General features: G+C 59.3%; 1 protein-coding gene across 3 annotated transcripts in view; it reads left to right on the plus strand.

Moving 5' to 3' along the window:
* The first annotated feature begins 2,906 nt into the window (after positions 1 to 2,906).
* STARD8 (StAR related lipid transfer domain containing 8) overlaps positions 2,907 to 27,706 on the plus strand; it is a 72,673-nt gene continuing 47,873 nt past the window's right edge. The window contains exons 1-2 of one of the 3 annotated variants that reach the window (XM_054839746.1): positions 2,907 to 3,512; positions 18,307 to 18,340. In XM_054839746.1, coding sequence (XP_054695721.1) covers positions 2,907 to 3,512; positions 18,307 to 18,340 — 640 coding nt within the window. Of the gene's footprint in view, positions 3,513 to 14,676; positions 14,873 to 18,306; positions 18,341 to 24,785; positions 24,992 to 27,706 lie in introns of those variants that run through there. The other 2 variants (XM_054839748.1, XM_054839747.1) reach the window with 2 other exon arrangements.

Below are 27,706 nucleotides of genomic sequence, written 5' to 3' on the forward strand. Positions count from 1 at the left end.
GCCAGCGGGGACTCTCCTGCCGCAGCCCGGCACCTTGGCGGAGGAGCCTTCTCCCGGAGGTGGTGGCAGCGGGGACATGGCCAACAAACCTGCTCCGGGGCTCTGCGGCTGGAGAAGGCCACAAACGCCCCGGTGGGCACAAGAGGGCGGCAGGACCTCGCCGTCCCTTACTGCTCGGCTGTTTTTCTGTGTCTCCCCGAGGCTGCTGCTGCTGCTCCCGGGGCCATCCGGGGTGCAGCGCTCCGGTGCCGTGTCTGGACATCCGGACATCTGGACAAGGCTCGCGGGCAGCCTCGGGAACGTGAGCGCCGAGCTGCGTCACGGACGCGGGCAGAGACGCGTGCTGTCGTGCCTGACCTGCGCGTGCTGCCGGGCCTGCCTTTTCTGTAATATTTCTGCAATTTTGAGCAAGATTACTGTCATTCTACAAGGGGCGTTTTTTTAAAAAGCCTATTTGCTATGGCAGTGGGGAAATGACTAAGCGTGTCTCTTTTTTTTTTTTTTTCCCCCCAAAGTGATAACAAATCAAGATATGCGTTAAAGTAACTTCACTTAGAATTGTGCGTAGGAAATCATTAAGACCTCCTGGATTATTTCCACCTGTTAGTCAATTACTGTGTTTGTACTCTGAAGCGTACCATCCTCTCACACTTCATATCACAGAGCAATCGCTCAGTGCAATTTTTTACGCTTGCCCAGGTCATTGGTGGGTGGAAAAGTGGGCAAATTTTAAGGTTATTTTGTACAGTCAGTCAGGGCTTACTAGATGCTTAACACTTTAAAACTGGGCTTATATAAGTGCGTAGCAAATCTTAAAATAGTCCTGCTTTTGGAGCCATGCTGGAGTAATCCAAGTAGCTTGCCTTGCGTATTAGTAAAAGAGATGTTATCAAGGGTATCAAAAGTGTCCAAAACCTTGACCTCTTTGCAGAAGCAGTGGTTTGCAATCTATTTAGCTTTCTCTTGGAAGCAAAATTATTGCACCTGAAGGAACTGGTCTGAGACTCCCCCGTGTTGTCAGCAGTTTGCGCATGGTCCATTGCTGACGCTTATTGAGCAGAGGGGTTGTTCCTTCCAAAAAGAAGAGTGTAACTTAAACACAAGTTTAAGACTAGTGATGAAGGACTTAAAAATATTAGGATTTTTCCAGTGGCTACAATGTTGTGTTTTCTGTGGGGTTAGGGTTTGTTTTCTGAAAACTTTCTTTACCACTCATGTTGATCAATATTAACGTTTTTTTTTTTTTTTTTTTTTGGCAAGGTTACTGCTGGATTGTGTGTTAGGGCACATGAATGGTGTAGGTAGCAGCCAAGGGAAGGACTTTCCCGGTGAAAGGAGGGAGTAACTCATCCAGCGGACCTGTTGACTGCTGGCACGGTGAACCCGTGATTCCCGACCTTTGCCTGCCTTGACAGGGGACTGATGAAATGGCTGCAGGAGCTGGAAGTCAAGCCGGAGGCTGCTAAATCTTCAGCTCGTCGGTACTCAGCCCAGAGGCAAGGCTGCGTGCCGGGAGCGCGCGTGCAGAGGTTTTGCTCTTTGGGGTGCTCGCTTGCCCCGGGAGCGCGGTGGGGTGAGCCTTCCTGCAGGCAGCAAGGGGAGCTGGACGGGGCGCGCCGCGGCGAGCAAAGCAGGTATCTCAGCGGAGATGTGGGAGGATAACATCGCTGAAGGCACGGTGCGGCAGGGAGCTCGTGCGCGTGGGGCTGCTGGCGTCGGCAGACGGAAGGGTCGCTGCGCTGCTGTCGCCTTGTCCGGGGGGCGATGGCTGTGCTGCGCGGGGGCTCGGCGTGGGCACGGCAGGGGGTGGGTCCCTGGGAGACAGGAGTAAGGAAACCCTTGTTTCCAGGGTTTGCTCTAGATTTTATTCTCGATCGTAGCGAGAATAAAAAGCTATAAAGAAACGCAGTTGCCGATGTGGGAAGGATAGCTTCGTTATTTCCTCCTTGCTTATTTTCCTTGAACCTTGTCACCCTCTGCCTGCATTTCAGAGTTCAAAGCCATTTGCTCGTACGGGAGAGCAAACAGGGACGGTTTTGTCCCATGTGTTGCAGCCTCCCCGTGCCTGGCACCTCCGCACATCTGGCGCGCTCAGCCTGCTGGGCCCGATAAGTTGCTGTTTGTGCTGTGGACCGAAGCCGGGGAGCTGAATGTCAATAGGAGCCTTAGGGCCAGCGAGGCAGATGCACGTGGGCAGCAGCACCCTGACGCTCTGTTCTTGCTGCAGTGTTGGCGGCGGGGGAGGACGAGCTCTCCCGGCGCTGCCGCTGTGCCCGTGCCTGGGCGGGGGTAGACGGAGCGGTCGGCATCTGTCTCGGCTGAACTCCTCCTGCACACGCGGGGGCATGGCCCCAGCTCCTCTCGGGATGCCTCAGACAGCGTCTCCCGCGCTGCACGGGCTTGAAACAAACCTTCAGGCAGCGCCCGGGTGAACCGTGTCCCAACGAGACCCCTGCAAACCCCATCTCTTCCCTCAGTGCTCTGTTGCTGGCAGTGGGAAGAGCATAACGTCAAACACAAGCTCCCTCTGAAAGGGCAAAGGAGTTCCCTATCTGAAGAGAGAAATGAAGAATACAAAAAAAGCTGGGGAAAGGCTGGGCAGCGGTCCCAGTGATGTCACGGAGGTAACCTCTTCTGCAGGAGGTGTGTTAGCAGACAGCGTACAGGGAACTGCTGCAGAATGGACAGCTACTGCTCGTTACCGTTGTTCCCACGGGGACGAGGTGGTGTAAAGCTCCTCGTGGCCTGATGGAGGTTAGGCTAGCTGAGCGTTACAACGTGCTGCAGCCTCAGAAACAAGTGGTGCAGGGTCTGGATGCTCCTGTGAGTAAAGCATGGGCATGCCTGGGAGTAAGGACAATTACATCAATTTCCAATCGAATGGAAAGCGAGGAAAAACAAAATAAATGTCATCTTCTGGGTGGGTCTTGCTAAGACGTTATGTTTTTGCATTGCCAGCTTTCCCTTTGTCAGGCGGTGGTTTCTGTCCATGGACGATGGAGGTGAGGAGTGCTGAATGCCGAGCAAAGCCGCCCACATCTCCAGGCCAGCGGGGCGAGCTTCTGACCTGGCGCTCTTCAGTAGACGAGGAAGATGAGGAAGGTGTCTATGGCTTCTTCGGTCGGAGGAGCAGCGAGCGCAGCCCTGAGGATGAGCCTGACTATGTATTCATAGATGACAGCTCCTCGCCCTCCCCGGGTGGATCTTTCCCCGGGAGAACCTGGGGGCACCGTCCGAGGCTCATCAGCCTCACGGAGGACCGTGCCGGGCACAGAGGGGATGTTACAGGCAAGAATAAATTTTTCAGCAGTGGTGAAGTGTTGGTCTTTGATGAACGTTCTCAGACAAAGCATGGGCATGTGCTGGAGCACGATGAAACAGATCCAGTGCGGCTGCTCGAGCTGCTCCAGGCAGACCTGGGGAGAGACCGCAACACCCCGGACTGGGAGGAAGATGAGGATAATGCCTTCTCTCTGTCTCCTGGGGAAATGAAGACATGGCCCAGCCCGCTGGTAAGTGTATCTGTCTTTTAGGCATATTCACAACCAGAGCTGAGGCACTTCAGAGCGGCGGTGACTGTGGGGGCCGTTACCTGCGCCCCGTCACCTGCACCCTGGAGGTGCCCGGCTGGTCCTGAGGTTGGGATGCTCTGGCAGATGTCTTTGCTCTATGCCCTTAACCGCTGCTTCGGGCCGGTGAAGTGCAGTTCAACTCCAGCGTGTGAAGCTGACTCCGTACCTTTAACAGTCAGTCTTACGCCCTGCGGGGTTTCTACCCAAACAGGAACCGGATTCCTGCTCGCCCTGGGGTGCTGGTGGAGCAGAGCAGGGAGAGCATCAGGGGACTGAGGGCCAAACGTGTCCCTGAGGGGCTGTTGGGACCAGCAGCTCTGGCCTGGGGAATTGGTGCCAGTGGGTTTCCCCCGCCTTTGGGTCTGGTCGGTCGTGGGCTTTGCTCAAGGCTTCTCCTGCGGCTGTGGGTCGGTGGGCTCCTGGCTTGTCCTGTTTGTGCTCCAGGTAAGATCTCTGTTCCCCCCTCGTAAGTCCCTGTTTACAAGGAACTCATATGAACGTAATTACCCTCGAGGGCTCTGGCGGCTTTGGTTGCAGATGGCTGACGGGCTCCGGAGCCCCTGGAGCAGAAGAGCCGTGCCTGCACACGGAGCCGCCGGACCAGCCCCGTCCCCGCGGCAGAGCAAGCAGCAGGCAGAGGGGCTCGAGCAGCTCCAGCCCCGCCACGCTGATCCTGCCGCGCGCCAGCCTGGGCCTGCTGGTTTGCTTTCCTGTGCAAAACAACCCTGTTCTGTTTCTCTCGTAACTGAAGCTACGATGAAGCGGCCGGACTGGGTGCTGATTTACGGCTGCTCCGCCATTGCAGCTGCTGGAACGCCGTGCAGTTTTCCTGCCCGGCCTCAGCCTTGTTTGGCCTTTGCTCCTGTGCCTCTCTAGCACCCGGCACTTTTTCCTGCCATGGAAATAAGTATGTGTGCGTGTGTGTACAGATATGTGCGTGTACGTATATATATGCCCTGCTTCATTCTTTGTTTTAGCAAGACAGGTGCCGCAAAGGAACATCTACAGGGCAATGAGATTTAAAATTAGCAGATCCCTACCTAGAGCTGCTGCTTCTCCCCCTGCTGACGGGCACCAGGCTGGGGTCCCTTCTACAGTCCAGGGGTCCCTGCAAGCCACTTGAGCCCCCACACAGGCTGAGACTTAAAATATACCGACTGCTATTGCCTTCCTGACGGCTCAAATGGGCTGGGGCGCGGGACGGCAGCGCAGCATGGCTGGATTCCAGCCTGGGCATCCTCCTGCCGCTCACGCCGAGGGCAGCTGGCTCGCTGGAGGGAGCTGGGACCAACGGGCTGCCGTTGGCGTGGAGGGATCTGGGATGCTCTTGGTCTGGTCCACCCACGCTGGCGGGCGGCTCTTTGAAGCTCCCCCCGCCTCTGAGGAAGGAGCAGGGAAGGAGAAGGCTGGGTCTGGCTAAACAAGTGTTTTCTGGTTATCCCTGGCAGGTGTTGAACTGCTTACGGGAGTCAGCTGGGCTTACAGCCGGGCTCCCCGCCGGGAGAGGGGCTGTCACCTCCTGACAGTGTCTGGCTGGAGGAGCGGTCCCTGCTCCCCCCATATAGGACAGGGATGCTTCCTTGTTTTTTTTTTTCCCCGTGCAACCCAAGAGATGGGAAATTCGTCCCTTGGACCGTGACCCATATTTCACTTCCCGGCAGGTGCCACTCCTGCCTGGCGCTGGCTCTGCCTGCTGCACTTTGCCCCGTGCAGAGGAAGGAGAGGAGCTGCTGCCGGGTGGCTCCGTGCTTCTCCTGCTGCCGGGTGGCTCCGTGCTTCTCCCGCCGCCGCTGGTGCCGCCCGACGCAAGGCAGGAGTCTGTGATAAGCTCACTGATTTCTGCAAGAAAAGGGCAGAGGGTAAATTTCAGAGCTCAGCAAGAACTGCTGGATTTCACTTGGATTGTGTTTTCTGGTTCTTTTCAAGTCTTATTCTGGCGTTTTGTGTTACTGTCTCAGGTTCATAAATGGCGCGATTATTTATACCGTGCACTTATTTAGAACCTGCCTCTCCCCGTAACTCAGTCCTCTTTTAGCAGAACAAATGCGGCTGAGAGCTGGGATGAGGTTGCTGCCTCTTTCTTTCTCGGGGCTTCTGAATTCTTCACAGCAGCCGTGACAGAAGGCCAGCAGGGATGGTGTGGTCGGGCACCCGTGGGGAAAGGCGCCAGGACGGGCGCGGGGATGGGAGGAGGCTGCTGGCTCCCAGGAGGTGGCTCAGGCTCAGCAGCCTCAAAGCATCTTTGTCATGCGGAAAGGAAAGGTGCTCTTGTTCCGGGGTTGTGTTTTGTTAAGGGACTTGAACCTGACTGTGAAACTTTGGGCTTGGATGTTTCTGAGCTGGTGGGTTTGAAACAAGTCCCTGCTGCTGTGGCCCCTGGAGCCCTCTCCAGGGTGGGCGGCCGTGCGGGCTGCGGGGCTCAGCGCTGTCTGCCCGGATCCGGCTCGTTTAATCTTCGTTTCCTTCGCTTTTCCTATTCTACCTCCCGCCTCGCGTCGGAGCGGGGAGCACATCGCTCCAGCTCAGCCCTTCGGTGCGGGGCCGAGGGCAGGACGCTCTCGCTGGGACGAACCTGGCAGCCCCCGCGGCCGTGGAGGGCTGGGGGAAGAAAAGAATTTGCTGCGAAATAATAATGCTTTTGTGTGGGTTGAGGGTTTGCATCAAGTGTTTTCTGAAGCTGCCTCTGAGTTTTCCCGGCGTACCCAAGGGGGTTTGCGGCAGAGCGTGTGGCTCCATCCAGCCCTGGCAGCACCCCTGGGGCTGCGGCACCCATGGGTGCGGGATGGGCGCTTGCTGTCCCCGAGCAAGGACTGTCTCTCCTTAGTCGTGCAGCATGTGGCCCGAAGACAGGGCATCATTGCGGCGGCGATTTTGACTGAAAGGGTGCCAAGAGCAGCTGTGCCTGATGCTGTTTGTTTTAAATGTCTTCGAGGCTCCCGAAGGGGAAGAGCACCGTGCCGTCAGCGTGCCGCTGCCGCCTGCTCCGTGCCTGCCCGACCCGGCTGCCTGGGCCCCCTCCCAGCTTTGGTGTGTTTTGCTCTCGGGGTGTCTGCAGGATCAGCCCAGCTCTGCCGGGGTTTGACCGCGGCTGCTGCAGCAGCGCTGGGCTCGTGAGGATGACCGGGGAGCGTGTCCCAGCCTCCGGGCTCTGCGCCGCGGTCCTCGGTGCTTTGGCGAAGAGGCTCGCTTGGCCAGGCAGCCCTTTGCTCGTGGTGGCAAAAGTGCTGGAGCGTGACGGCAGAGCCCAGTGAGCCAAACTGGGCACAGGCAGCTCGCAGAAACCTTTGGGTCCTGCCGCCTTCGTGCTGCTGCCTGCGCCGGGGCTGCACGTGCCGACACTTGGAGCCATTGGGGAACTTTGCTTCTGGCTCTGCACCGGGTGGAAGAAACGGTGCTGTGTCCGGGGACCGGCATCCTGTGAGCGGAGCCGCTGCGTCCCTGGCACTGCGCTCTGCACGAGAAGGTGTGCTGGGCAGGGTTTGCCTCTGAATTCGGGTGTGCAAAACTTTTGGTACGTGGATGGTCCAGCCCTGCGTGAGCGAGAGGAGGCTGTATGGGAATTATCGCGCAGGGTTAAACCTGCAAAGACCTGCCCTCCCTTGCAGGGAGCGGGGCGCTGCACCTGACAGAGATTCCTCTGCCTTGTTAATTAATCCCAAACCTTGGCCAGAATTAGGGCTGGGATCTTCCAGAGACAACAGCTGTTGCTAGAACTATGCGCAAAAATATACGACAAGGTCAAATCTAATTTATTAAATGGCACTTAATTGTGCAAGCCTGAAAGGCAGATGTATCTCTGTTGCCCGTGATTATTGTTTTTAGCTGCTGAGCGCGTTGGCCCTCAGAGGCAGGTAGCCGGGCAGCGGCAGGAGCGTGTCCCTCGCACCCAGCCAGCTGCGGGCTGCGTGTGTGTGTGCGCACACGCGTGTGCCGGTGCCCCTCGCGTGATGCCAGCCCTCCCCGTGCCGCTCTCGGGCAGCCCCGCTGCCGGGCAGGGTTTGGCTTTGGCAGGAGGGGGATTAATTTGCTTTTTCTGCCGCCCCGGTGCGGGCAGGAGAGGCTGGCTGCAGAGGGGAAGGGCTCCCGTGCAGCCCCCCGCTAAATCTGCTGCGTTTCTGGGCCTGAGCTGTGCGGGCAGCACGGGCGCTCAGCACCGCCGCTCCCCACAGCCCCGCACAGAGTCAGGCCATGGCTGGGACGCGGGCTGTCTGCTGGCTGTTAATAGCACAGCCCTTTGCTTTCCTTCGCATTTGCCGCAGGAGCCTCCCTGCTCTTGCTAATAATAAGGGATGCTCGCAATTCTTGCGCTGGTCTGGCGCCTGCCTTGGGGCAGAGGATTAATGGCCCAGCCAGGCTCTACAGCTCCGTAATGTTCCCGTGGGAAGGGAAAGCTGCCTTGCGAGCATTCTGCTTATGCCACTCTTTTTTACATGTAAAAATGCAGCCTGTATTATAGGCATCCTGAGGATAAAAAGAAATATATGAACGCTATGGCATAGCAGCCAGTTTTTGCTGGAGTTCTGTCTTGCACGGGAATCCTTGTAGACTCTTCCTGGGTGCACACTCTTAGGTGCTTGAATTTAAATAGAGTTAAAATTGGTTAGGTGTACAGGTCTCAAAAAAAGCCATTTTTCTTCTGTATCACTTGGGGGTCTGTAAATTGTGTAACTTGTCTATAGTATCTCAAACGTTACCACATCAGTCATGCTCTTTCAAATGCATTTAAAGAGTGTGCTTCCTCCCCTCCGCTGATCGCAAGCCCCGGGCTCTGCAGCATCATGAACTTCAACTCCAACACAGCCAGAGCGAGGGGTGCGTGGCGAGGAACGACCTGGGCTCGGGTGCTGAGCTCGCGGATTTGGAAATGATAACGTAAAGGCTGAGAGCGTGTGTGCCCTACGGATAGTAGCTACTGCGGGTGGATGGAGGAGGAGGAGCGGGAGGAGGGATGGAGCCAGGCGCCCGTTTCCTCCGCAGTGCCCCGGCTCTGTGCGTTCCCGGCGGTCGCACACCGCGGCCGCGGCCCCATCACCCCCAGGGCTGCCGCCGGCCCTGCGCCCGCGCTGCCTGCAGGTTATTGCTGCCTTGCCCGCCGCAGTCGGGAGGTTATTTTTTGCCGGTGGTGTCACTGTCCTCGCCTGCGGCCCCGGAGGGGTGGAGGTGGGGGGGGTCCCGGCCAGCCCTGGGTGTGCAGCAGCTGGCCTCGGGGAGGAGGGCACCCCACTTCGGGGGAGAGCCAAGACGCTCTCGTTAACAAGGCTAACGTTTTTATGTTAATGGCATTTACTGGGGCAAACCTCCTGTTGTTGAAGATTTCAAACTTTCTGGCTAACAGCTGGGGGCTTGGAGATCCCCAGAAGTCCCAGTGAATCGGGGCAGGAGCGCTCCCCACCTTGTGCTTCAGAAATTCCATAAAAACATCACTGACTACGTATTTCAGTGATGTCACCTCTCATTCCGTGAAATTGGGGAGTTTTGTGAGTCTGTGAGGTCTAGTCATCTGAAAAGTTTGTTTGGTTTTTGTGTGTGCACTAACTAAATCAGTATTTGTAGACACGTTCACTGGTATTTACAAACGCGACCATCCTTCGTGGGGAAAGGCACAGATTCAGCCTTGGCCAGGACCTTGGAGGGGACAGGGACGGGGGGCGTTTCCTGCTGCCATGGGTAAGGGAGGGATCGCTCAGGTCACCCCAGGGGGTTCAGCGTGGGCTGGGAAAATGTACCCGGGGGCGGAGGGTGAAGCATCAGCAGGACGCGAGTGCCGGCGGTGCTGGGAGAGGGTGACGTCCCGCCCCTCTGTCTGTGGGTGCCTGTGGGGTGCCCGTGGCACCGGCTGGCTGCTTTCTTGCTGTGGGATGGGGGATTTACGCCCTCAGCCCCAGGAGGGTTACAGGGGTGCTGCCCTGCTCACCCGCGTGTTTCCTTTCGCTGCAGGAGCCGGCACGTGGGGATTAAGTAATTGCCTAATTGTGCGTCAGGGAGGGATGCTTTCCCACGGTGCTGGGGCTCTGGTGCAGCCTGCGGCAGCGCGTGGCATCCCGGCAGCCGAGCGCCTGCCCGCGTTCTCCCTTGCAGGCAGCGCTCACCCCCAGCGCGTCCTGCCCGCAGCCCAGGACCCCGCTTATACGTCCGGATGGGACCCACGGCTGAGCACACCGCAGCCGCTTGCCGCTGATGCCGGCTCGCTTACGGGGAGGAAAACCTCTGGTGCTGTGGCTGCAGCACAAGGGACGGGCTGGATTGCCAGGTGAGCGGCGTGTGCCGGGGCACTTCCCTCGTCCTGGTCACAGCGCCAGCCTGCGTATTCGTAGCTTCTCTGTTGCACCTCAGAGTAGACACAGCAACTGCTCCGCTGGAAATCTCTCTCCTTTATTGTTAAATGGGCTCTTTGTTTGCACGCGTGCGTGTGTCAAGGCTGATCACGCTGGATGGTGATCTTCCGTAACCAAGCCTGCGCTGGCCAAAGCTGTTCCCTTACTGGTCGCTGCCCCGTGGCATCCGTCCCGGTGCTGCGTGCCCTCGTGCAGGGCGGTGCTCTGGTGAGTGGGGCTGCCCGCTCCCCGGGGCGGGTGGGTGGCAGAGCCGTGGTTCCCTGCCTGGCTGGGCCGGGGCCACCGCCAGCGGGACGTCTGGCAACGGCTGGTTGAGCAGCAGAGGCCAGGAGCCCCGTTAGGGGTGATGAAATTAGGTACCTGGCCCCAGCGACCACATCTGTTGGAATGGTTTGTTTTCAGAATCAAAGCCAAGGAGTTTAGACTCTCATCTGTTGAAAAAAATTACTCAGATCTTGTTTTGTCATGTTCCCAGACGCACCGTTGCAGGCTGGAGCATGCATGTTGGGAGTGATTTTAATGAAGAACTTTTTAAGGGACAAGCAGTGGTGGCAGGCAGGGACCTCACCAGCAGCACGGGGCCGGGGAACGTCTGCTGCTGCTCTTTGGCATTTGTCTCCGGCTTCTTGTGGTGCCCCGTGCCTCTTCGGTAGCCGCCGGCCGGGGCTGAACCATGACAAAGGCACAATCTCCGCAGCCTCCTGGGTGATGCTTCCCGTGGGCAGCAGGATTTTCACCTTCACCCCTCCTTCTCTCAGCACCCGCACGGTGCCAGCCCTGCTCCGCCAGCGCCCGCCCAGCAATCCGGCGTCGTTAAAAGAAAAGGGTTACTGTTCCCGCTATGCTAATAGGGCAAACGCCTGCGCTGCAGTAGCTGCTCCCTTCCTGACCTCGGGGAAATGCCTGCGCGCAGCAGCGAGTGGAAAATCACTGCGTGCTCGTGGCTCGCTGGGGCTGCTCGCTGGCGAGGCGCAGCCTCCCCCCGCTCACACCTCTTCAGCCACCCCATGTTTTCCCGCAGAAGTGAGAGCAGCCCTCGGCAGCGGCACCAGCAGCAGCGGTGGCTTCTCTTGCCGACGAGGACGTTGCCTCGAGCTGTCATTAATACCGCGCCTGGGTGCTGTTGAGCAACAGGCGTGACAGCAATAGCTCATGGATGGGACAGGAATAGCTCCCGGCCGCAGGCCTGTTCGGAGGCGGCATGGGATCCTCCGGGGGATGAGCTGTTGTGGGAAGAGGCTGTACCTGTCCTCCGAAACACCGGCCCTGTCCCCTGGCTTACGGAGCAAGCAAGATGTTTGTCACAGTGCTGGGGCCGGTTGCTGAGCATCCCGGTGTCCGTCCCAGCTCTGGGCAGCAGGATGGGGCACGGATGGCATCTGCGTGTGGGAAACTCTTAGCCTGTAAAGCGTGGAGCTTTCCTTAGAATCAGCCTTTTAAAATTAACTCGAGTTTAAGATGGGCTCCCATGTAAGCCTAAGGTCATAGTGATACATATATATATAAAAGTAATGATAGAAATTGCTTTTGTTTCTCCTGTAGATGTGTGTGGAGCAGGTACATTAGAAATGTTGGGAAGAGCCACACAGCAGCGGAGCCCGTGTCCTGGCGTCACTTGGCAGAGACACCCGCTTTGGTGTGCACGGGCTTCAGCCACTTCGCGGGGGATCCAGTCCCCAGGACCCGTTCTTGCCGAGGATGGTATCCTGGTGTGCTGAGGAAGGATCCTAGATTTAAAATTACTTGAATGCTTTTGGGATGACTGGATAGGAAGGAAGAAGCTACACAAGTATGCAGAAACCTCTGTGGTTTGTCTCCAGGCCCTGGGAAGGAGACAGCTTGCTTTTATTTGCATTAGCTTGGGGGGTTTTTTTTGCTTTTGGAGGAAGTGGGGGAAGGATTTAACACCACCGGAGCAAGCAGCGAGCGAGGTGCTGGCGGGGTCGTTCCTCTGGCAGTGCCCTTCTGCCGGGCTCTATAGCTGTGGGTGAAGCTGCGGGGCTGCCCCCTTCCCGCAAGGACTTTCCTGGTGTTGGCAGGACAGAGCCATCTCCGTCGGTCTGTCGCGATTACCGTGCCGACGTCTGTTTGCTGCCTGACGTGCTGCCTGCGCTACCTGGAATGGGCAGTTGCCCCCCGAAGCAGCGCGCGGTGCTGACGGGCGATGCCGTGATGGGGAGAGGAGCCCGGCAGTGCCGCCGTCCCTGCGGGGACGGTCCCTCCTGGGCAGGCTGCCTTCAGCCCCAGCCCTGGCAGAGATGGAAAGGAGGGAGCGCGTCTCCTGTACCAAAGCCATGCCGAGGGCAGGAGCTCTGGGTACCCGCTGGCCCGTGCACACGCGTGTGTCCCTCCCTGCCCGCTTCCTGGTCCGGCAGGGTGTTCTGCAGGCAGCGCGCCCTGCTCTTACGGCCCCCTCTCCGCAGCCAGCTCTGCCCGTGCACCCTGGCTCTGCCCTGCTCCGAGGGGGATGCCCCTGAGGAGTGTTGAGCAGTTTCCTCGGGCTGCCCGGAGTGACGGTGGCCAGGAGCCCCGTTTACAGGATCCCGCGGTGGCGATGCCGTTCGGTGGCCCTGCCGCGGGGGGTCCCTGGCAGGTTCGACACTACGGCAGCGGTACCTGCTGAACTGCATGGGGACGTCTGGATACGGGCACTCGTCCCGGCTGCCTTCGTCCACCGCGGGGGAGCATTTGCAAGTCCTCGGAATAAAAACCGTGGCCCTCGAGGCAGCAGTGACTGAGTTAGGGAGGGTGGCTGTCCCTCAGGCAGCAGCGTCTGGCGTTCCCTCCGATGTGCACCCTCCTACGGGTGAAACGCCTGCTAGGAAAGGTGAACCCCGGGCATGTGTCCCATAGAGGTGAGACTGTGTTCCCAGCCCCAGGCGTTTACAGGAGGAGAAGAGAGGCCGACACACAAATCTTACGCTGTGCCTCGGTGCCCCCAGCCCTCTGCGCTGGCCCAGTAATGCTGGGGACACGGCGGAGGAGCTGCGGCCGGTGCCAAGCCCGGGAGCGGTGCCAAAATGCCGCTGAGGAATGAGCGAGGGGGAGATGGAAGGAGGCAGCTGGAGCCAGTGCCGGGACTGACGCTGCCTGTGTCGGTGCTGCCGGGGCCGTGCCGTGGAGGGGGGGGCCGGGGTGTGGGTCAGGTCTGCGGGATGCTGTGGGTGCCCGATGCCATCTTCTCCAGGCGGGTGCAGCTCCTCCAGCTCTGCTGTGTCATGGTCTTCCGTGCTCCTGGCTTTGCCTTATCGCTCCGCTCCTGCTTCCCAGGAGCTGTGACCGCTGACTCTGCTTCACTGCCGAGAGCACCAGCGAGGCTGGCACCCGTCCGGCTGTAACGGAGATTTGGGATCTGAGCAGGCCCCTTCGGCTCAGCGGTGGTGGTGGCCATGGCTGGGAGGAGCTGCCGCACACCGTGGGATGTCCTGTGCTTGCACCGACCCAGGTCCTGCCAACCGTGGCTTGCTCGTGCTTTGCTCGCTCCTCTGCTCCTCTCCCGATGGTCGTCCCCTCCGCCAGCATCTCGAGGCTGTCTCGGTGCCCACCACACGCACGTAGCCGGGCAGGCGGAAGGGCACCAGTGACAGGCAGGGAAAAGCAGTGAAGGTGGCCCCAGGACAGGCAGGAGCGGGCTGCCGAGGTGCTGGTCCTGCTTCGGGGGGCCCCAGCGCCGTGGCCTCATCCGCCTGCGCTGACATTTGGCAGAGGGCTCAGCTGCCGCACACCAACTGCTGGGGTATCGCGCTACAGATGGCGCCTGGTCCTGGGGCAGAGCCACCGCGCTCCTGCACGCTGGCACGTCACCCGCCTGCCGTGAGCGCGCACGGGGCCCGGGCTGTGCACGGGCAGGATCGTGCCCTGGGGCACGTGGAGCCAGACGCCAGCGTGGGGTGGGTGGTGGGCAGGAGCGGTGCCACCAGCTCGCTGGGCATCCACCAAGTGTCCTGTGGGAGCGTGGCTCAGCCCGGGCATCGCTGCTGATCAACGCGCCGTTGCTTATTCTAAAATAATCTCGTAAATCAGCAGTTGGTGGGCTTTTCTTACGTGCCTACAGGAGATTTCTTGCCAGGATGCCAGTGCACCGGATGGCTTGCACAAAAGTTTGTGGCATTGCCTTTTACTGTGGTGCTTCTTGTGAACAAACGCTAAGCTTGCACAAATGTTTGTGGAAGGAAGATAAGGAGCTGTGAATAGTCGGAGTGAACGCTAGGTCACGTCTGATGACGGGGGGGGGTGGGGGGGGTCTTTCCCCTGCGTTTCTCCCTGCTGGGGTCACACCTGCAGGCTGGCCGAGCGGTGTCCGCCGCTCCCTGGTGAGGCTGGGTGTGCAGGTGTGTGGGTGTCCAAGGATGGCACTGTCACTGCGTGGGCACGGCTTGTCGCTCAGAGGGGAGAGCGCCGGGAGCCCTCACGAGCGTATCTGTGACTGCTGCTGGTGAGCTGGAGCTGGAGTGAAAACCTAAACCGTCTGGGGTTTGGGTTTCCAACGTCCTACATGTGCCTTTGACAGCGCAACTCCCATTTCGTCTGCCCTGGGGGGTGTTTCTTCTCCCTCGCTCCTTCCCCCTGCCTGGGAACAGAGCGCTGCTCCGTGCATTCGAGGCAGGAAGGAAAGCCTGGAGCTGTTTAAAACTCGCAATCTTCAGGGAATTTCAATCGCCGTCCAAGCCTGTTCGCAACCAACTGAATAACGGTGCAGGGTTTGAATCGCTGGCCCGCCTCCGCAGGCAGCGCTGCCTCCTCCCTCCCTGCCTGCCTGCCTGCCTGCCTGCCTGCGCCGAGCTCCTGCCCGCACTGGGGCTCTGCCCAGCGCCGTGCCGCAGGCAGCAGCCATGGGGGTGCTGGGGTGGGCTCTCCCCGGTGCCAGGGGCAGCGCCGCGGTCTAGGGGGGCTCCGTGCCTGCCCCCCACCCGGCCCATCATGCCATTGCTGGATTTTTTCTGGGCTTGCTTCAAAAGAGCCAAGGTAAGGAACTGTCTATTTAATGGTGTCCATCTTTCTGACACCCTCCTAATTCCAGGAGAAGCCGCTGGGAGGGCCGGTGGGGGAGGCGTCTCTAGCGGGGCTGGGGCTTGCAAACGGTGCCTGACGTCTGCTCCAGAGGGATGTCGTGCCCGCGCCCCACGCGCACGTGAAAGGTTAATTTTGGATGGGCTGTACGCGGATGCGTTGGTCAGTGCGCCCTGTGCTCACCCGTCAGCCGCGTTCCCCGTGTCCCGGAGCCGGCAGCCCCGCGGGCAGGCACGGTGCTGCGCCGGCCGAACGCAGCGGTGTGCATGTGTGGATGCAGCACCGGTGGTTATAATGCGGTCATTGATGGGCGCTGTGTGTGCGTGCGGGCGTGCTGCCACCCCCAGCGTGGTCTGCACACACCGAGCCGGGTGCTGCCGTGCACGGCGCGGGGGGGACCGGGGCACCCCTGCAAACCGGGGCTCGCCTGCGGGCTCGGGTCGCGTCTGGCCTTGCTGACCTGGAGGGACGGGGCGGCTGCGAGCGGGATGACAAAGGAATAGCGAGAGCCCCGAGTTTTTAATTTCCTGCAGCAGTGGCTCTCGTGGCATCTGGTATTTTTCATTTGGGTTTAATTCCTCATCTGCCGCCTTAATAATGCACAACTCTCTCTCTGGCTGTCCCTGTTTGTTGTGTTAGGTTTATTGTCTCGCAGCCCGCGCAGTGCGGTGGTAGGTGTGCCGGGTAGATTTTGGAGGTATTGTTAGTATGGGTTTCAGGAGCTTCAGGTTGGAAAAAGCAGTAAAATCCCTTTCTAACCGGTGCTGTACACCGGGCCGTGTCAAGCGAGTGGATCTGCCGTGGTGCAATGGATGTGGAATGCACGCTGTTCCCCAGGGGGTTCAATGCAAAGCTTAAAATAGTTGAGTCTAAAAATGACATTTGTGAAATTCATTAATAATATTAGTAGCTGTCTTGTCCCCGCTGTCTCCAGAGAGCTTAGCGCGTCATTGTTAACCCTCCTCGTCCCTGGGAGCCGCGCATTGTCATTGCCATCGTGCCCGTGGTGGCACAGAGACAGAGACCGCTCCTGGGGCGGCGTGGGGACTGAGCGTGGGCAAAAGTCATTCACGGGTCCGGGAGTAAATTTGTCCTTCGATTCTGGGGCTCTTCCTCCCCACCGTCACCCCCGGGCACGGAGGTGTCACGGCCAGGGCCTGCGAGAAGGGAAGCTCCAGGCAATGGGAGGCTCCAGAAGATGTTGGCCAGGAGAAAGCTGGGCTTTGTGCTTAGAAGGGATGGGCTCTGCCCAAGGAGAACAAGTGCTGGAGAACAGGGGTGAGAGTTCCTTGGCTCCCCACCTCCAGCTACCTGCCGTGGGGAGAAAGAAAATCTGTTTCAGCAGGTGTGAGCAAAGTGGTGATCTCCCTCGGCGAGCACCGATGGCCTCGTGCGGGGCTGAGGTTTCTGCGGCAGCCCGGTGTCCCGCTTTCCTCCCCGTGCCCGCGTTGCTCAGCTGCTCCGAACAGCGGGGGAATTTCTTGAAGAGGGAGAAACGTGCAGGGCTCGCTCTGTGGGATTAAAGCTTTCCAGGTTAAATGAGGTGGAGCTGTGGCTGTGGGAAAAAGACCGTGTTAGGGCCAGGGCACGGTGGCGGGGAAGAGGAGGCTCCCCAAAGCTGCTTTGGCACGAGGACTGGCTTTCCCTGCCCTTGCTATGGCCCGGGAGCGCAGCCTCACCTCATCGCCCGGCAGACCTTGCCCCACTCTGTGAGCATCTACCGGCTGCAAGGCCGATGTTTGCAGAGCTTGTGATAACAGGCATGATAGGGGGCCCGGTGAGCATCTCCCTGTCCAAATATTTTCGGCTCTGATGCTCTCCGGTTGCCCACACGCTGCCAGATCAGGGCTCAGCACCGGTGCAGGCTGTCCCTGAGGAGGACAGAGCCGAGCACGCACTGAGGAGCGGCGGCTCCCTGGCCTTCTCTGCAGCAGGAACAGATTCAGCAATGCCGGGGCACCCCGGTGACGTCCCCCCTGCAAACAGAGGCACGCTGTGGGGTTGCAGCGATAACCCTGGCGCTGCTGCTGGGCCCCTCTCGGGCAGGCACTGCCCCGAGCAGCCCTGCAGCGGGGAGATGGTTAAGCCCATCACCCCCCGGGTCATCCCCAGCCCCGCTGCCCCGGCAGGAAGAGGGGTCCCGGGGGGCCCGTGGGAAAGGCCGGCTCAGCAGCACGCTGCATTCCTGCAGCGATCCCTGCCGGCACCTCTGGCCCCGCTCGGCGGGGCTGGGGCTGCGCTGGAGGGGGCTCGCCTGCACCCGGAGAGGGGCCCGGGCCGGGTCCTGGGCTCTGCGCTCGCCTGGGGACCTGCACAGCACCGGCACCCTCCCGCTCCTCCACCTCTGTGCAAGTCGCTGTCGTCTCCTGTGTGCTGGCAAGGCTCTGCCGTCTGTAAATCCCATTTCCCTTGGCTTTGTCCCGCAGAAGTCCAGCCCCGGGCGAGGGGCAGCCCCTGTGTGTGGTGCTGGTGGCCCCTTCCCCACCCTGGGTGCTGCACCCGTGCAGAGGCCTGGGGAGCGAGAGCCCAGCCTGCTTTTTCAGCTTTTATTTTTTTTCCCTTCCCTTATTGTTGGCTTTCCGTGCCTGCCGACACCGTTGTGCACTCTGCTCCCAGACCTGCTAATGCGATTAGAAGGTGGACATCTCCGCTGCCGTCTGTGCAGCCGCACAAGTACCGAGGGACATGGTCAGGGGGACCCCAGCCTGGTGCTTCCTCCTCCGGAGCGAGGGTCTGCCCCACCGAGGCTTCCTCAGCGCCAGACCCAGCTCCAGCACGGGAGCGGACCCGAGTGCGATGCACGGCGCGGGGTGTGCGGGTGGCTCACGGGTGTCACCTGCGGCGCAGAGCAGAGCACCGTGCTCTGCACGCTTGGAGGGACAGACCGCGTCCTCCCAACCTCCGTTTTGATGCTCTGCTGTGGGTCTGACAGCCCTTGCCCGCCTCCCTGTCCTCCCTCTGGCGATTTTGCAGCATCCTTGTCCTTTTCAAGCTCTCGGGCAGAAAGGTCCCTCTGTCCACGGCTCCCTCTCCTACCCCGGGGATGCAGAGCCCCCGGTCCCGGCTGCTGCTCCTTCTCCGATGGCTTCCAGCAGGCAGGGAGCCGCGGGGGTGGGCACACGCTGGGCACACCACGTTTGCCCAGTGCTCTGGGCCATGTTTGGCACCGATGTTTTAAAGTCGGGGGGGGGGGGGCTGATGCCCTTGGGACAAGCCTTTGCTAGAGCTCTGCTTGTCCTCAGAGCCGCGCTGCTGGTCCCAGCTCCTCTCCTGGCAGAGGGGAGGCTGGAGTGGGGACCCAGCCCACACGCGAGCGGTAGGAGACCATGACTGTGCAAATCAAAAAGATAACAAAATGATTTCTGTTCTTTTTTTCTTTCTTTTCACAGTGTTTCACGTTGCTAGAAGATAAAAAAGATGCAGGTAAGCTGCGACAATGTGTTTTGGGGCAGGAATGCCCTCGCTTGCGGGGTGGGCAGAGGTTATGAGAAGAGGAGGACCGTCCCCTTGCTGGGCTTCTGGTTTCTTCTGCCACCAGTATGATTTTTCCCCCAAAACTGTTATTTTTCAAAGGGGCATCGATGGCAACCAGCGCGAGGCAGTGCCAGCCAGGGCACCCACCGAGCCCCAGCAGTGCAGGAGGGACCCCCCAAGATGTGCCCAGCCCCTCCTTCGCCCCATCCTTTCCCCACCCTGGCTGCGAACGCGGCTTGGCCGTGCGTTGCAGTAATCACCAGTTAGCAGTGTGAAATCCTGGCCGCTGCGTGTGCGGAGCAGCCCTGCAGAGAGGCGTGAGCCCCCTCGCCGGCGTGCGTGTGCTGCCGTAGCCGTGCCGACACGGTGAGCCGTTCCACCAGCACAGCCCAGCCCGGCAGCGGCTCTGCTCCCACCTGGTTCCTTTTCAGTTCCTCTCCTCTTTGTGGTGAACGACTTTGTGCTCCAGAGATAAGCTCATTAGGAGCTCCAGGGCGTTGAAACTGCCGGTGCCGTAGGAAGGAGGGTCTCCCCCGGCTTGGAGCCCCCGAAGCTTTGCGTGATTGAGATGTCTCGCCGGGGAAAGCCGGGCAGGAGGGAATCGCGGTGCAGCTCCCGGCTGATCTGTGGTTATTGTGCACGTGTCTGTGGGCTGCTTCTGCCCCAACCGTCCCTCTGCAAAGGCGGGGGGAGAGGCTGGGGGTCGGGGCCACCCTGCTCGTGGGGGCTCGTAGGTGCCAGGGAGGCTGGAGGCTGGTGGTCTGGAGGAGGAGGAGGTGGTGTGTGCCTGTGGGGCTGGGGACAGGGCTTGTGGGCTCCGAGACGGGGCACAGCCAGCTGCTTGGTCTAAGAACGCCGCAGGGCCCCGCTGCCAAACCTGTCTGAAATGGCGTTGCCGGTCCTGGCTGCCGCTTTGCCGGCTGCGAAGACACGCTCTGGATCTCGTTTCGTCCTCGTGTTCCACCCCGGAGAAACAGCCCCGCTGCCAAGCGTGGCCCAGCTCGGGGGAGGATGGGTAGAGGTCCTGCATTTTATAATTTCACTGGTTGGTGTAACGGAGGCTCTTTGCTGAGCAACACGTCCAGCAGCAAACCTGGTCAGCTTGCGGTCACTCGCTCTCCGCAGCCCTGGAAGCGGAGGGACCCTGGAGCGCTCCTCTGCCCTGTGAGCTCCTCTGCGGCCGCACAGACCCCTGGACAGGTCCCCCCCAGATGACGGCTCTCGGCACGGAGGAGCGGTGCTGCCCGCGCTGTCGGCCGCAGGCTCCGGCGCTGTGAGAAGGGAAATGCCGCCCTGCAGGGACCCGCGGGATGCACCCGGGGATGTCCCAGCAGTTCCCCGGACTGGAGGGCAATGACCCGGGGTTCTTCATCCAGGTTAGGTGAGGGCTGAGCCCAGCCCGGGAGCACGGGAAAGCTCTGGGCAACAAAAGGTGCTTTGTGAAGGGAGCTCCAGGGGTAATCCTGGGTGGTCTCTCTTGCCCTTTCACAGAGAGATTAGCAACACGAATATCAAGAGCTTGTTAAAAAGGGTTAAAGAGCCCTGTGCGAGGGCAGGGGCAGGGAAGACTCCAGCAGATCGCAGCTGTGGCTAGGATTTGGGGGGGGGGAAGTATTTTTATAGGCTTTTTCCCCTTGGTTAAAACTTCCTGGCAAATCCAAGTCTCTCCTGGTAAAGGCCCAGCTATGTCGACAAGGATCGCAGCCCGCACCCTCCTGGCCACGCGTCCGTGTCCCAGCCTGACGAGCTCTGCGCTGCTGGAGGGATGCTCGGCTGCCACAGCATCACACTTGCATAGGGGTCCGAGGGCAGGAGGAGCGGGAGCCCTCACGTACGTGGGCACCTGCGATTCGATGCATCGACTGGAGCCGTAGCGGGGTCCTCGGCATCGCTGCAATCGCAGCAGCGTGGTGCCCGGTGGAGCGGGGCTGAAGCTCTCCCTTTCAAGTGAATGACGCTGGACTTGGAGCAAGCCCGCCGTCGGTTCGTACCTCTGCTGGGGTTCTCAAAGCTCAGAGAAGAGGCTCGGGCAGTTGCTTGCTGTCCCCTTAGCTGACCATCCCTGGAAGGTGCTCTGACACATGGGGATCGCTTAAGGAAACATTCAGACGATGGGCCCAGGAGACACCGTTCACCTCCCTGATGATTTTTTAATCCCTTTGGAGTGGGTGCCAAGAGACCTGGGAGCAGCCGGGAGCTGGGGCTGTGCTGCCACGGCCGCTTCGCTGAACGCCCGCTGTACGAAGCCACTGCCGCTTCCCACAGTTTAAAATAGCTGGGTATGCTCAGCTCCCTCAGCAGTAACGGTGCAAAACAACTTGGATTTCATCTGCCCTCTCGGAGGTAACGCGTCAGCAGGAGCACACGGGGACTCGGCACAGCGCGGCATCGCCGGTGCCGGCAGCGAGCGCTGAGGAAGCTGGTGAACAGTCATCGCCAGCAACCCGCCTCCACGGGCAGGGTCCCGGCCTCTCTCTCAGACAATTTAATTCAAGGAAAAAAAACCCCAGAACTTTGATTTTTAAGACAAAACAGGCCAAACTGTGCAGTGTGCTACCCGGAGGAAGAGCCCTCTCCCCGACCCTGCGGTGAGCTCTGCTTTGCTGTGGTCTCAGCCGGTAGCGCTGTGTCCCCACCGTCCCACCGCCCCTGCCCAGCGGCAGGACCCCACCTCCCACCATCATGCGGGTCCCCTCCTGCGGGCACCCCCAGGCCGGGTGGGACACGGTGCCCGCTGGCGGCCTCCGGTCCCGCCGGAGCAGTCCCAGCTGGGGCCGGGTTTCCATGGATTTCCATGGTTTTCCTAACCCTCCGCTTCCTCTCTGACATTCACTTCCCATGTATTGTTCTGGACAAAGCGGAAAGGAAAGGCTCGCGCACCAGCCGTGCGCGCAAAAACTGCATCCTCCGAATAAATTCCTGCCGACAGCAGCATCGGATCCCTCCAAAAGTAGGACGGGGAGAACGCTCTGCAAATGTCATTAAGCAGTGGCCTCCTCTGACTGCCGAGGGACAGGGACTGAGCTCACGGCTTCCTTCAGTGCAGCCAGGCAATGATGACACTACGGTATTTCAAAAGTGGGCTTCTGCGGCTGGATGTGGTGAAATAATAGAGAAAAGCAGCACGAGGGACTCTGCTGAACTTTTGCCCCTGCGTGAAATAATAAGGTTGTATTTACCCAGCATCTGGATCTCCAAAAATAACCCGCTAAATTTAGCTGTTGTTGATATGTTGTCACAGCTGAGTTATTCTTCTCTCTTTACATGAAAATCTCCTGCGCTGGTTCTGGTGGTTTTTAGCCCGAGCATGAGCCCTTCGTTCCTCGGCTGGCGTGTGCCCGCATGTTCAGTGCCCTGTTTTTTGGGGGACAAGATGGGGATTAGGTTCTGTTTTTCTGTCATTGCCTGAAGGGGTTGAAAGAGAGAGAGACCAGGGGGCTGGCAGGGTGGCCGCTGCGAGGGTGCGTGGCCGTGCCGGGGCACGCGGGCGTGCAAGGACCAGCGTCGCTGCCTGGGGCACCGGGGCCGCGCTCTGGCTGCAGCATCGATGGAAGGGAGGAGACTGGAGGAGACTCAAGGCTTGAAGGCTTGGGGTGGGGTGCTGGATGGGGCTGCAGGGACCCGTTTCTGGGGACTTCTGAAACCCCCTGAGAAATCGCTGCCTGATGCGCGGTAGAAAATGTGGTCACGGGTCTGGATCCTGATCGCGGAGGTGGGAAGTAGAAAAGCTGAACAGAATGTGATTATCAGTGGGTTTGGTGTGACATGTGATGGAAAGGAGCCTGCCTTGCTCCTTCCTCTTCCCTGCCCGCCCACGGGGTCAGCCTCGAGCTCGGCTGGTGAATCACGCTGAAACGCTGACCCGGTCCCAAAGTAATGTTGGGTCCCGCCCGGGCGGGTGGCAGCCCCTGACCCAGAGCCCTGCTGGTGCTGGGCTGGGAGCAGCGGTACCCGACCCGTGCTCAGACGGGCTCTGCCGCTCTCTTGGTTACTTTTCATGAAGGAAGAGGATTGTTTCTCAAATATTCTCATTTTCCTTCTGTTGCAGCCTCTGTGGGCTTACTCCTGGGCACGGTCCTATTGCTGGGAATCGATCCCCTGTCTGGCTAGAGTAAAATGCTTTCTGATTAGCTCTAAGTAGTAAAAAAGTTTTTTTAAAAAAAGTAAAAAGATAATTCCTAAACAAGACTATATACACTAAAAATCACCCTGCCAGGGCAGCTTCAGAGCAAGCAAACAGTTTATGCTTCTTTCCATCAGATGTTTTCTCGGGAGCTGGGGACAGCATCTCCTCAGGCTTGAGGCACAATCTCCAGCGTTTCCTTTTCAGCCTCCTCAGGGAACCCCTGAGGTTATTTTTGAGCCGCTGAGCTCTTTGATAGGTATTTACCCATATTGCTTTAATTTCCCCTAGAAGGTAGGCTGGTGCTAAAGCCTCCGGGCAGAGCCAGGGTTGCAAGCCCTGAGTTTCCTCCTGCCTGGCCCCCGCGGGTCGCTGCCCGGGGATATTCATGGGTACGTGCCTTTTGCCCGCTTCAATAAAACGCCCGTCTCGGTGCTGTGCCAGGCGCTGCCCATCCCTGGCGCTGCCTCTGTAACACCCAGCCGCTTTCCGGCAGCCGCTGCTTCGTGCTGCGGCTTCTCTGCAGCCCCGGGGAGAAGTGCCTGCAGGAAAGGCAGCTCCCACGTAAATCCATGGGGCCGTGCATGTAATTACATCCTTGGTTAATTAACGGGAACCACCGCGGCAGTGATAGGGGCGTGCAAAGGACTCCTGTTAATATCTTGGCCTTCAGCAATTTTAAACACTTTTGGTTTGTTCTCGTGTCACCTTTTTGTTCTTTAGGCAAAAATGCAAAGGCTGGTGGATCAGTCGCCCCTCTCCTCCCCCCCGGAGGGATGGGCAGGCTGCTGAGCGCTCGTGCCACCGTGACTGGCTCCTGAGAAACAGGCAGAAAACATGAAATGAGAAAAAATTCTTCAAAAGAAAATCAAAACCAACTTGGCCACACTTCAGTTTTTCCAATGAATGATCATGGGGAAACTATTTGTCAGAGGCAAGGGGCCCCTCCAGCCCACGAAATGAGGCCAGTTCTTGTCCTTGTTCCCCCTCTGCCTATAAACGTTGCTGTAACTCTGAAGCCCAGCGACTGCTGCAGTAGCCGATGCCCATCCCCCAGCTCATCTCCTCTGTCCTTCCGGGGCTTTAATTTCAGGGTCTGGAAGTTTTTCTGTTTCCTGTAGCTAACAAAATGCAGATTCCCCCCTCTGAACAGCAGGATCCTATCACGAATTGGGTGATTTTCTTTGAAGGCCAGAAAGGAAGAGCCTTGGTTAGAGAGAGGGTTTTTCCTGGTGTCGGCTGGGCTGCAGGGCGCTTGGGAAGCGCAGAGAATGAGCTGGGAAAAGGCCCCTTTGGCCGCCCTGTGCCCGGTATGTCGCCAAGTTTTTCCCATGGCAGCAAGGAGCGATTGAGACAGACTGGAAAGAAACTGCGGGCAAGACAGTACATTTATATTTGCAGCCTCTGGGTAGTTTGCATGAGGCCAGAAGGATCAAGAGGGAAGTTTTGAGTGTGGTTACTTCCCTGAAGTTATAATGAGAAAACGCGTTGCAATCCGACAGAAAGCCATGTAAGCTGCATTAAAAATGCAAAGAAAGGCAGTGTTTCCTCTGTCTGAAATAACCTGTCTGTACTTCTGGAGAGAACTTTGCTGTAAATGGAGGAGGCACCAGGCTGTGCAAGCAAACGGGGCCTTTTTGTGGGTGCTTTGTAATACTCGTGTGGTTTTCTTTTCAAAGCGTGAAAGGTCAGATGGGAAAAAAAAAGGTGTGAGGTGTTTGCAGGCCAGTCTGATCATGTTAATTCCATCTCTTCTTAACGAAGAGACTCTGAATCCTGCCTGAAATGTCCGCGGTGCTTTGAATACCAGCCGGCCCTCAGGAGCAGAGGCAGGCAGCGAGAGCGTTCCCAGGTACGCTGATGCTGCGTGGGCCCACACCGTTGCTGACTCAGTTTTAGGTGGAGGCAGATGAAATGCGGGACGCGTGAATCATCATCACATTGACCGTGACACCTGGCGCTGGTAGGAGCCGAGCTGGGGCAGCAGCAGCAGCAGCAGAGCGTTCTGGTGATGGCAGCCCCCCCGGGCCGGCAAAGGGGATGCTGCGGGACGCGTCCCCCGGGGCGGCAGAGGGAGAGGGGCCGCCGTGCAGGACCGGGAGGCACGGAGCGAGCGGGAGCCTTCCCCTGGGGCGAGCGGCTTCCTCCGCCGGAGAAACTGCTTGTGAGTCTCCGTCGGGGGGGGAAGGAAGTAAGCGGGAAGGGAGCGGGCGTTCCCCCTGCCCGCCGGCCCGGAGCTGCGGCGTGCGGACGGTGTGCGGACCCTGCCCGGACCCTGCCCGGCCCCGGCCCGGGGCATCCCGGCCGCCGGCGGGGGAGGAGCCGCCGCCGCTCGCCCTTTCCGCCGCGGAGCGCAGCGATGGGCAGCCGCCGGGCCGGGGCCGGGTCGGCGCCGCGCTGGGGCTCCGGGCGGTCCCTGGGGCTGCGGCTCCGCCGCGCCGCGACTCCCTGCGGGTGGGGACGGCGGGGGCGAGCAGGTGAGTGGCGGGCAGGGACCGGGGCCGGGTGGCTCTGCCGTCCCCTCCAGCTCTGCCCCGGCGAGGGCGGGCAGCGGGAGCCCCGGCAGAGCCCCGGGGTTGCCTTAGGGACAGCAGCCCCAGCGTTGCCGCAGCTCCCCCGGCTCCTCTTCCTTCTCTTCCTCCTCTTCCTCGCTCCGCATCTCAGGCTGCTGTCTGCTGGGGGGGGGGGGGGGGTGTCAGCCCGGCCCGGGGCTGCGGGGAGCCCGAGGACGCCGTTTGCTGCAGATAGCGATGGAAGGGGCTGCCGGTGGGACGTGGGCTGCGTGGGAGTCAGCGCGGGTGGGATGCAAAAGGCAGAGCGCGGCCTGAAATCGTGGGCCGAGAGGGGCTGGGGTTTTGCTTTCCTTTCGATCCAAAATAGCGCCGATTTGGGGATGTTCTGGCCTGGTGTCTCTGCTGCCTGTGGTGTCTGGGCGGGCGGATGCGGGTGTTCCTGGTGTGGCAGGAGGGACAGGTCGTGTCTGCTGATGTCCCCGAGGAAAACTGCGGTGCTGGAGAGGTTTAATGTGTTTATAATGGCTCATAAGGATGTTGTATGAGGTAGAGCCTTCAGCCTTGTCGCTTTAACGTTGCAGGTACTAACCCTGTTCCGTTTGCCGGCTTCGTACCAGGGGCTGTATGTCTGTGTGTTCGGGGTGTGACAGAGCGGGGATGTCCAAATGCTACTGCAGCCCCCGGTCTCTCTTTGCTACTGAAAACACTGAGGGAGAATGAAGATGCTGGGGGCGGGGCGGGCTTCACTCCGAGCCCATCTCCAGGTGGGTGAGGAGCTGGGGGTCCCAAAGCCAAGTGGTGTCTGTCCTGAGCCAACTGGTAAAGCAGATCACCTGCCCGAGGGGCTGTCAGGAGAAAAGAACCCCACGCTTTTCATTTAAAAAAAAAAAAAAAAAAGCATTATTTTGTATTTGATAATTTATTTTTATTAAGACTGGTAAAATGCCTACAGAATTTTTCTTCCTTTGGAACTCTAGTACTAAAACTGGTTTGATGTGGCTTTTAAAGATGCCTGCGATAACGGTGTGCGGATAGCAATCCTGAAAGCAATTTATTTTGGGTTGTGTGAAAGAGGAACTGCTTTGGCTCGGTTTCTCAGTCAGCTGCGATACTCAGTGAATATTTACATCTTTACCTGCCCTGAGACTTGTGTTGGAGACTTGTTCCTCCTGCTGTTAATCTCTTTGGGAATAGTCCAAAACAGACCGGGTGAACATGGATTTTTCTTCAGGGATGGGGAGGTCAGCTTAGTTTGCCATAGGCGAGGGGAAATTGGAGTTTTCCAAAGAGCTCCCGCTGCCGGACCCCGTGCCAGTGACATTGCCCACCTCGGTGCACGCTGGGGTGAGTTGTGGCCAGGGGCTGTCAGCCCAACGGGGCAGGGGACGGAGCGGGCAGGAGGTTGTTCTGGAACCATCTGCACAAGAGCTGGGAGCGCAGCTGCAAATCCTCTCCAAGGGTCTCCCAGAGGGCACGTAGTTGCTCCCAGGAGCCAGCCGTGCCAGTAAGATTTCCAAGAGATTAATCAGCATCTTGTCGCTTTTCACTTGTCTTGTGACCCCCTGATTGCAAACACAACACCATCTCCTCTGCCAGGCTGCTCTTTGGTCTGCCAGCTACATCAATGTCCGTGGCGTGGATTTGGGGACCTGGTTCTTCACCGTCCCCTTGGTGGTAATGTTTGCGCGGAGGGAGGGCCAGCAGCAGTAATCCCCCGTCGATGTAACGGGAGGCGGCTCTGGCGTGGGTGGGCGAAGCAGGAACAGTTGGGGTAATTGAGCTGGTTGCTGCTTCTCGCTGCTCGCCAACGTGTTTACCTTCCAGGAGCTGGAGGCTTTTTGCTCTGGTTCAGCAGTGGCCACATAATCTGGATTCCTCAGATAAATTCCTGCTGTTTCTCTGAGATCTGTGGCTGCTGTTTTAATTGCCTAGAGCTCTGGGCCAGACACAGGACCCTTGTTGCACCAAATCAGCTCCCATGAATGATGCTGTTGTGCGTATGCCTCTGAGTTTCTCTTTTCCTCCCTCTTGCCCTCCTCCCTTGGAAGCTGGGGAATTCAGTATTGGTGAAATCCTGCCGGCTGTGCTCGTGCAGCTGGCGACACCGGCTCCATCTGCCATTTCGTGTGTGCCAGTTAACTTCTTCCCACTGCTTTTCCTTTCATAAACAGCGATATTGAAGCCATCCTCCTCCTCATCTGGAGCCAGTTTGCTCACTTTGCGCTGGTGCTGGGGCTCTGTGTGGAGACTGGCGCTGGAGCATCCCCACGGCCCCAGAAACCGTCCTGTGAGCGGCCAGGGCTGGCTCTCGGGACGTGCTTCCCCTTCCTCCTCCTCGGCCTGCCGCGGTCGGGTCTGACCCCTCGCAGGAGGGATGCAGCGGGGGTGAGCTGGGGTCAAGGTGGATGTGGCAAAGGCGGTCTCTGGGTTATCTGCGCTGCAGAGAGGTGCTGAAGCGGGCGGGAGGGGGGGAGCAGGACGTTAGGGCCTTGAGCAGGACGCACGGTGCCAAATCGGGTTAGTGGCCATCCTTCTTTCTGAGTAACGCCCTGGGACCCCGCGCAGGTGGCTGCCACGGGGAGCCGCGTGCTCTGCGAGGGCACCAACGCGCCTGCGCCACTGCGGCGAGACCCCAGCGGGACCCGTGCTGGGTTTGCTGCTCGCAGGGGTCGGGGATGC

Source organism: Grus americana, chromosome 12, assembly GCF_028858705.1.
Source record: "Grus americana isolate bGruAme1 chromosome 12, bGruAme1.mat, whole genome shotgun sequence".
In the NCBI taxonomy this organism is placed as follows: domain Eukaryota; kingdom Metazoa; phylum Chordata; class Aves; order Gruiformes; family Gruidae; genus Grus; species Grus americana.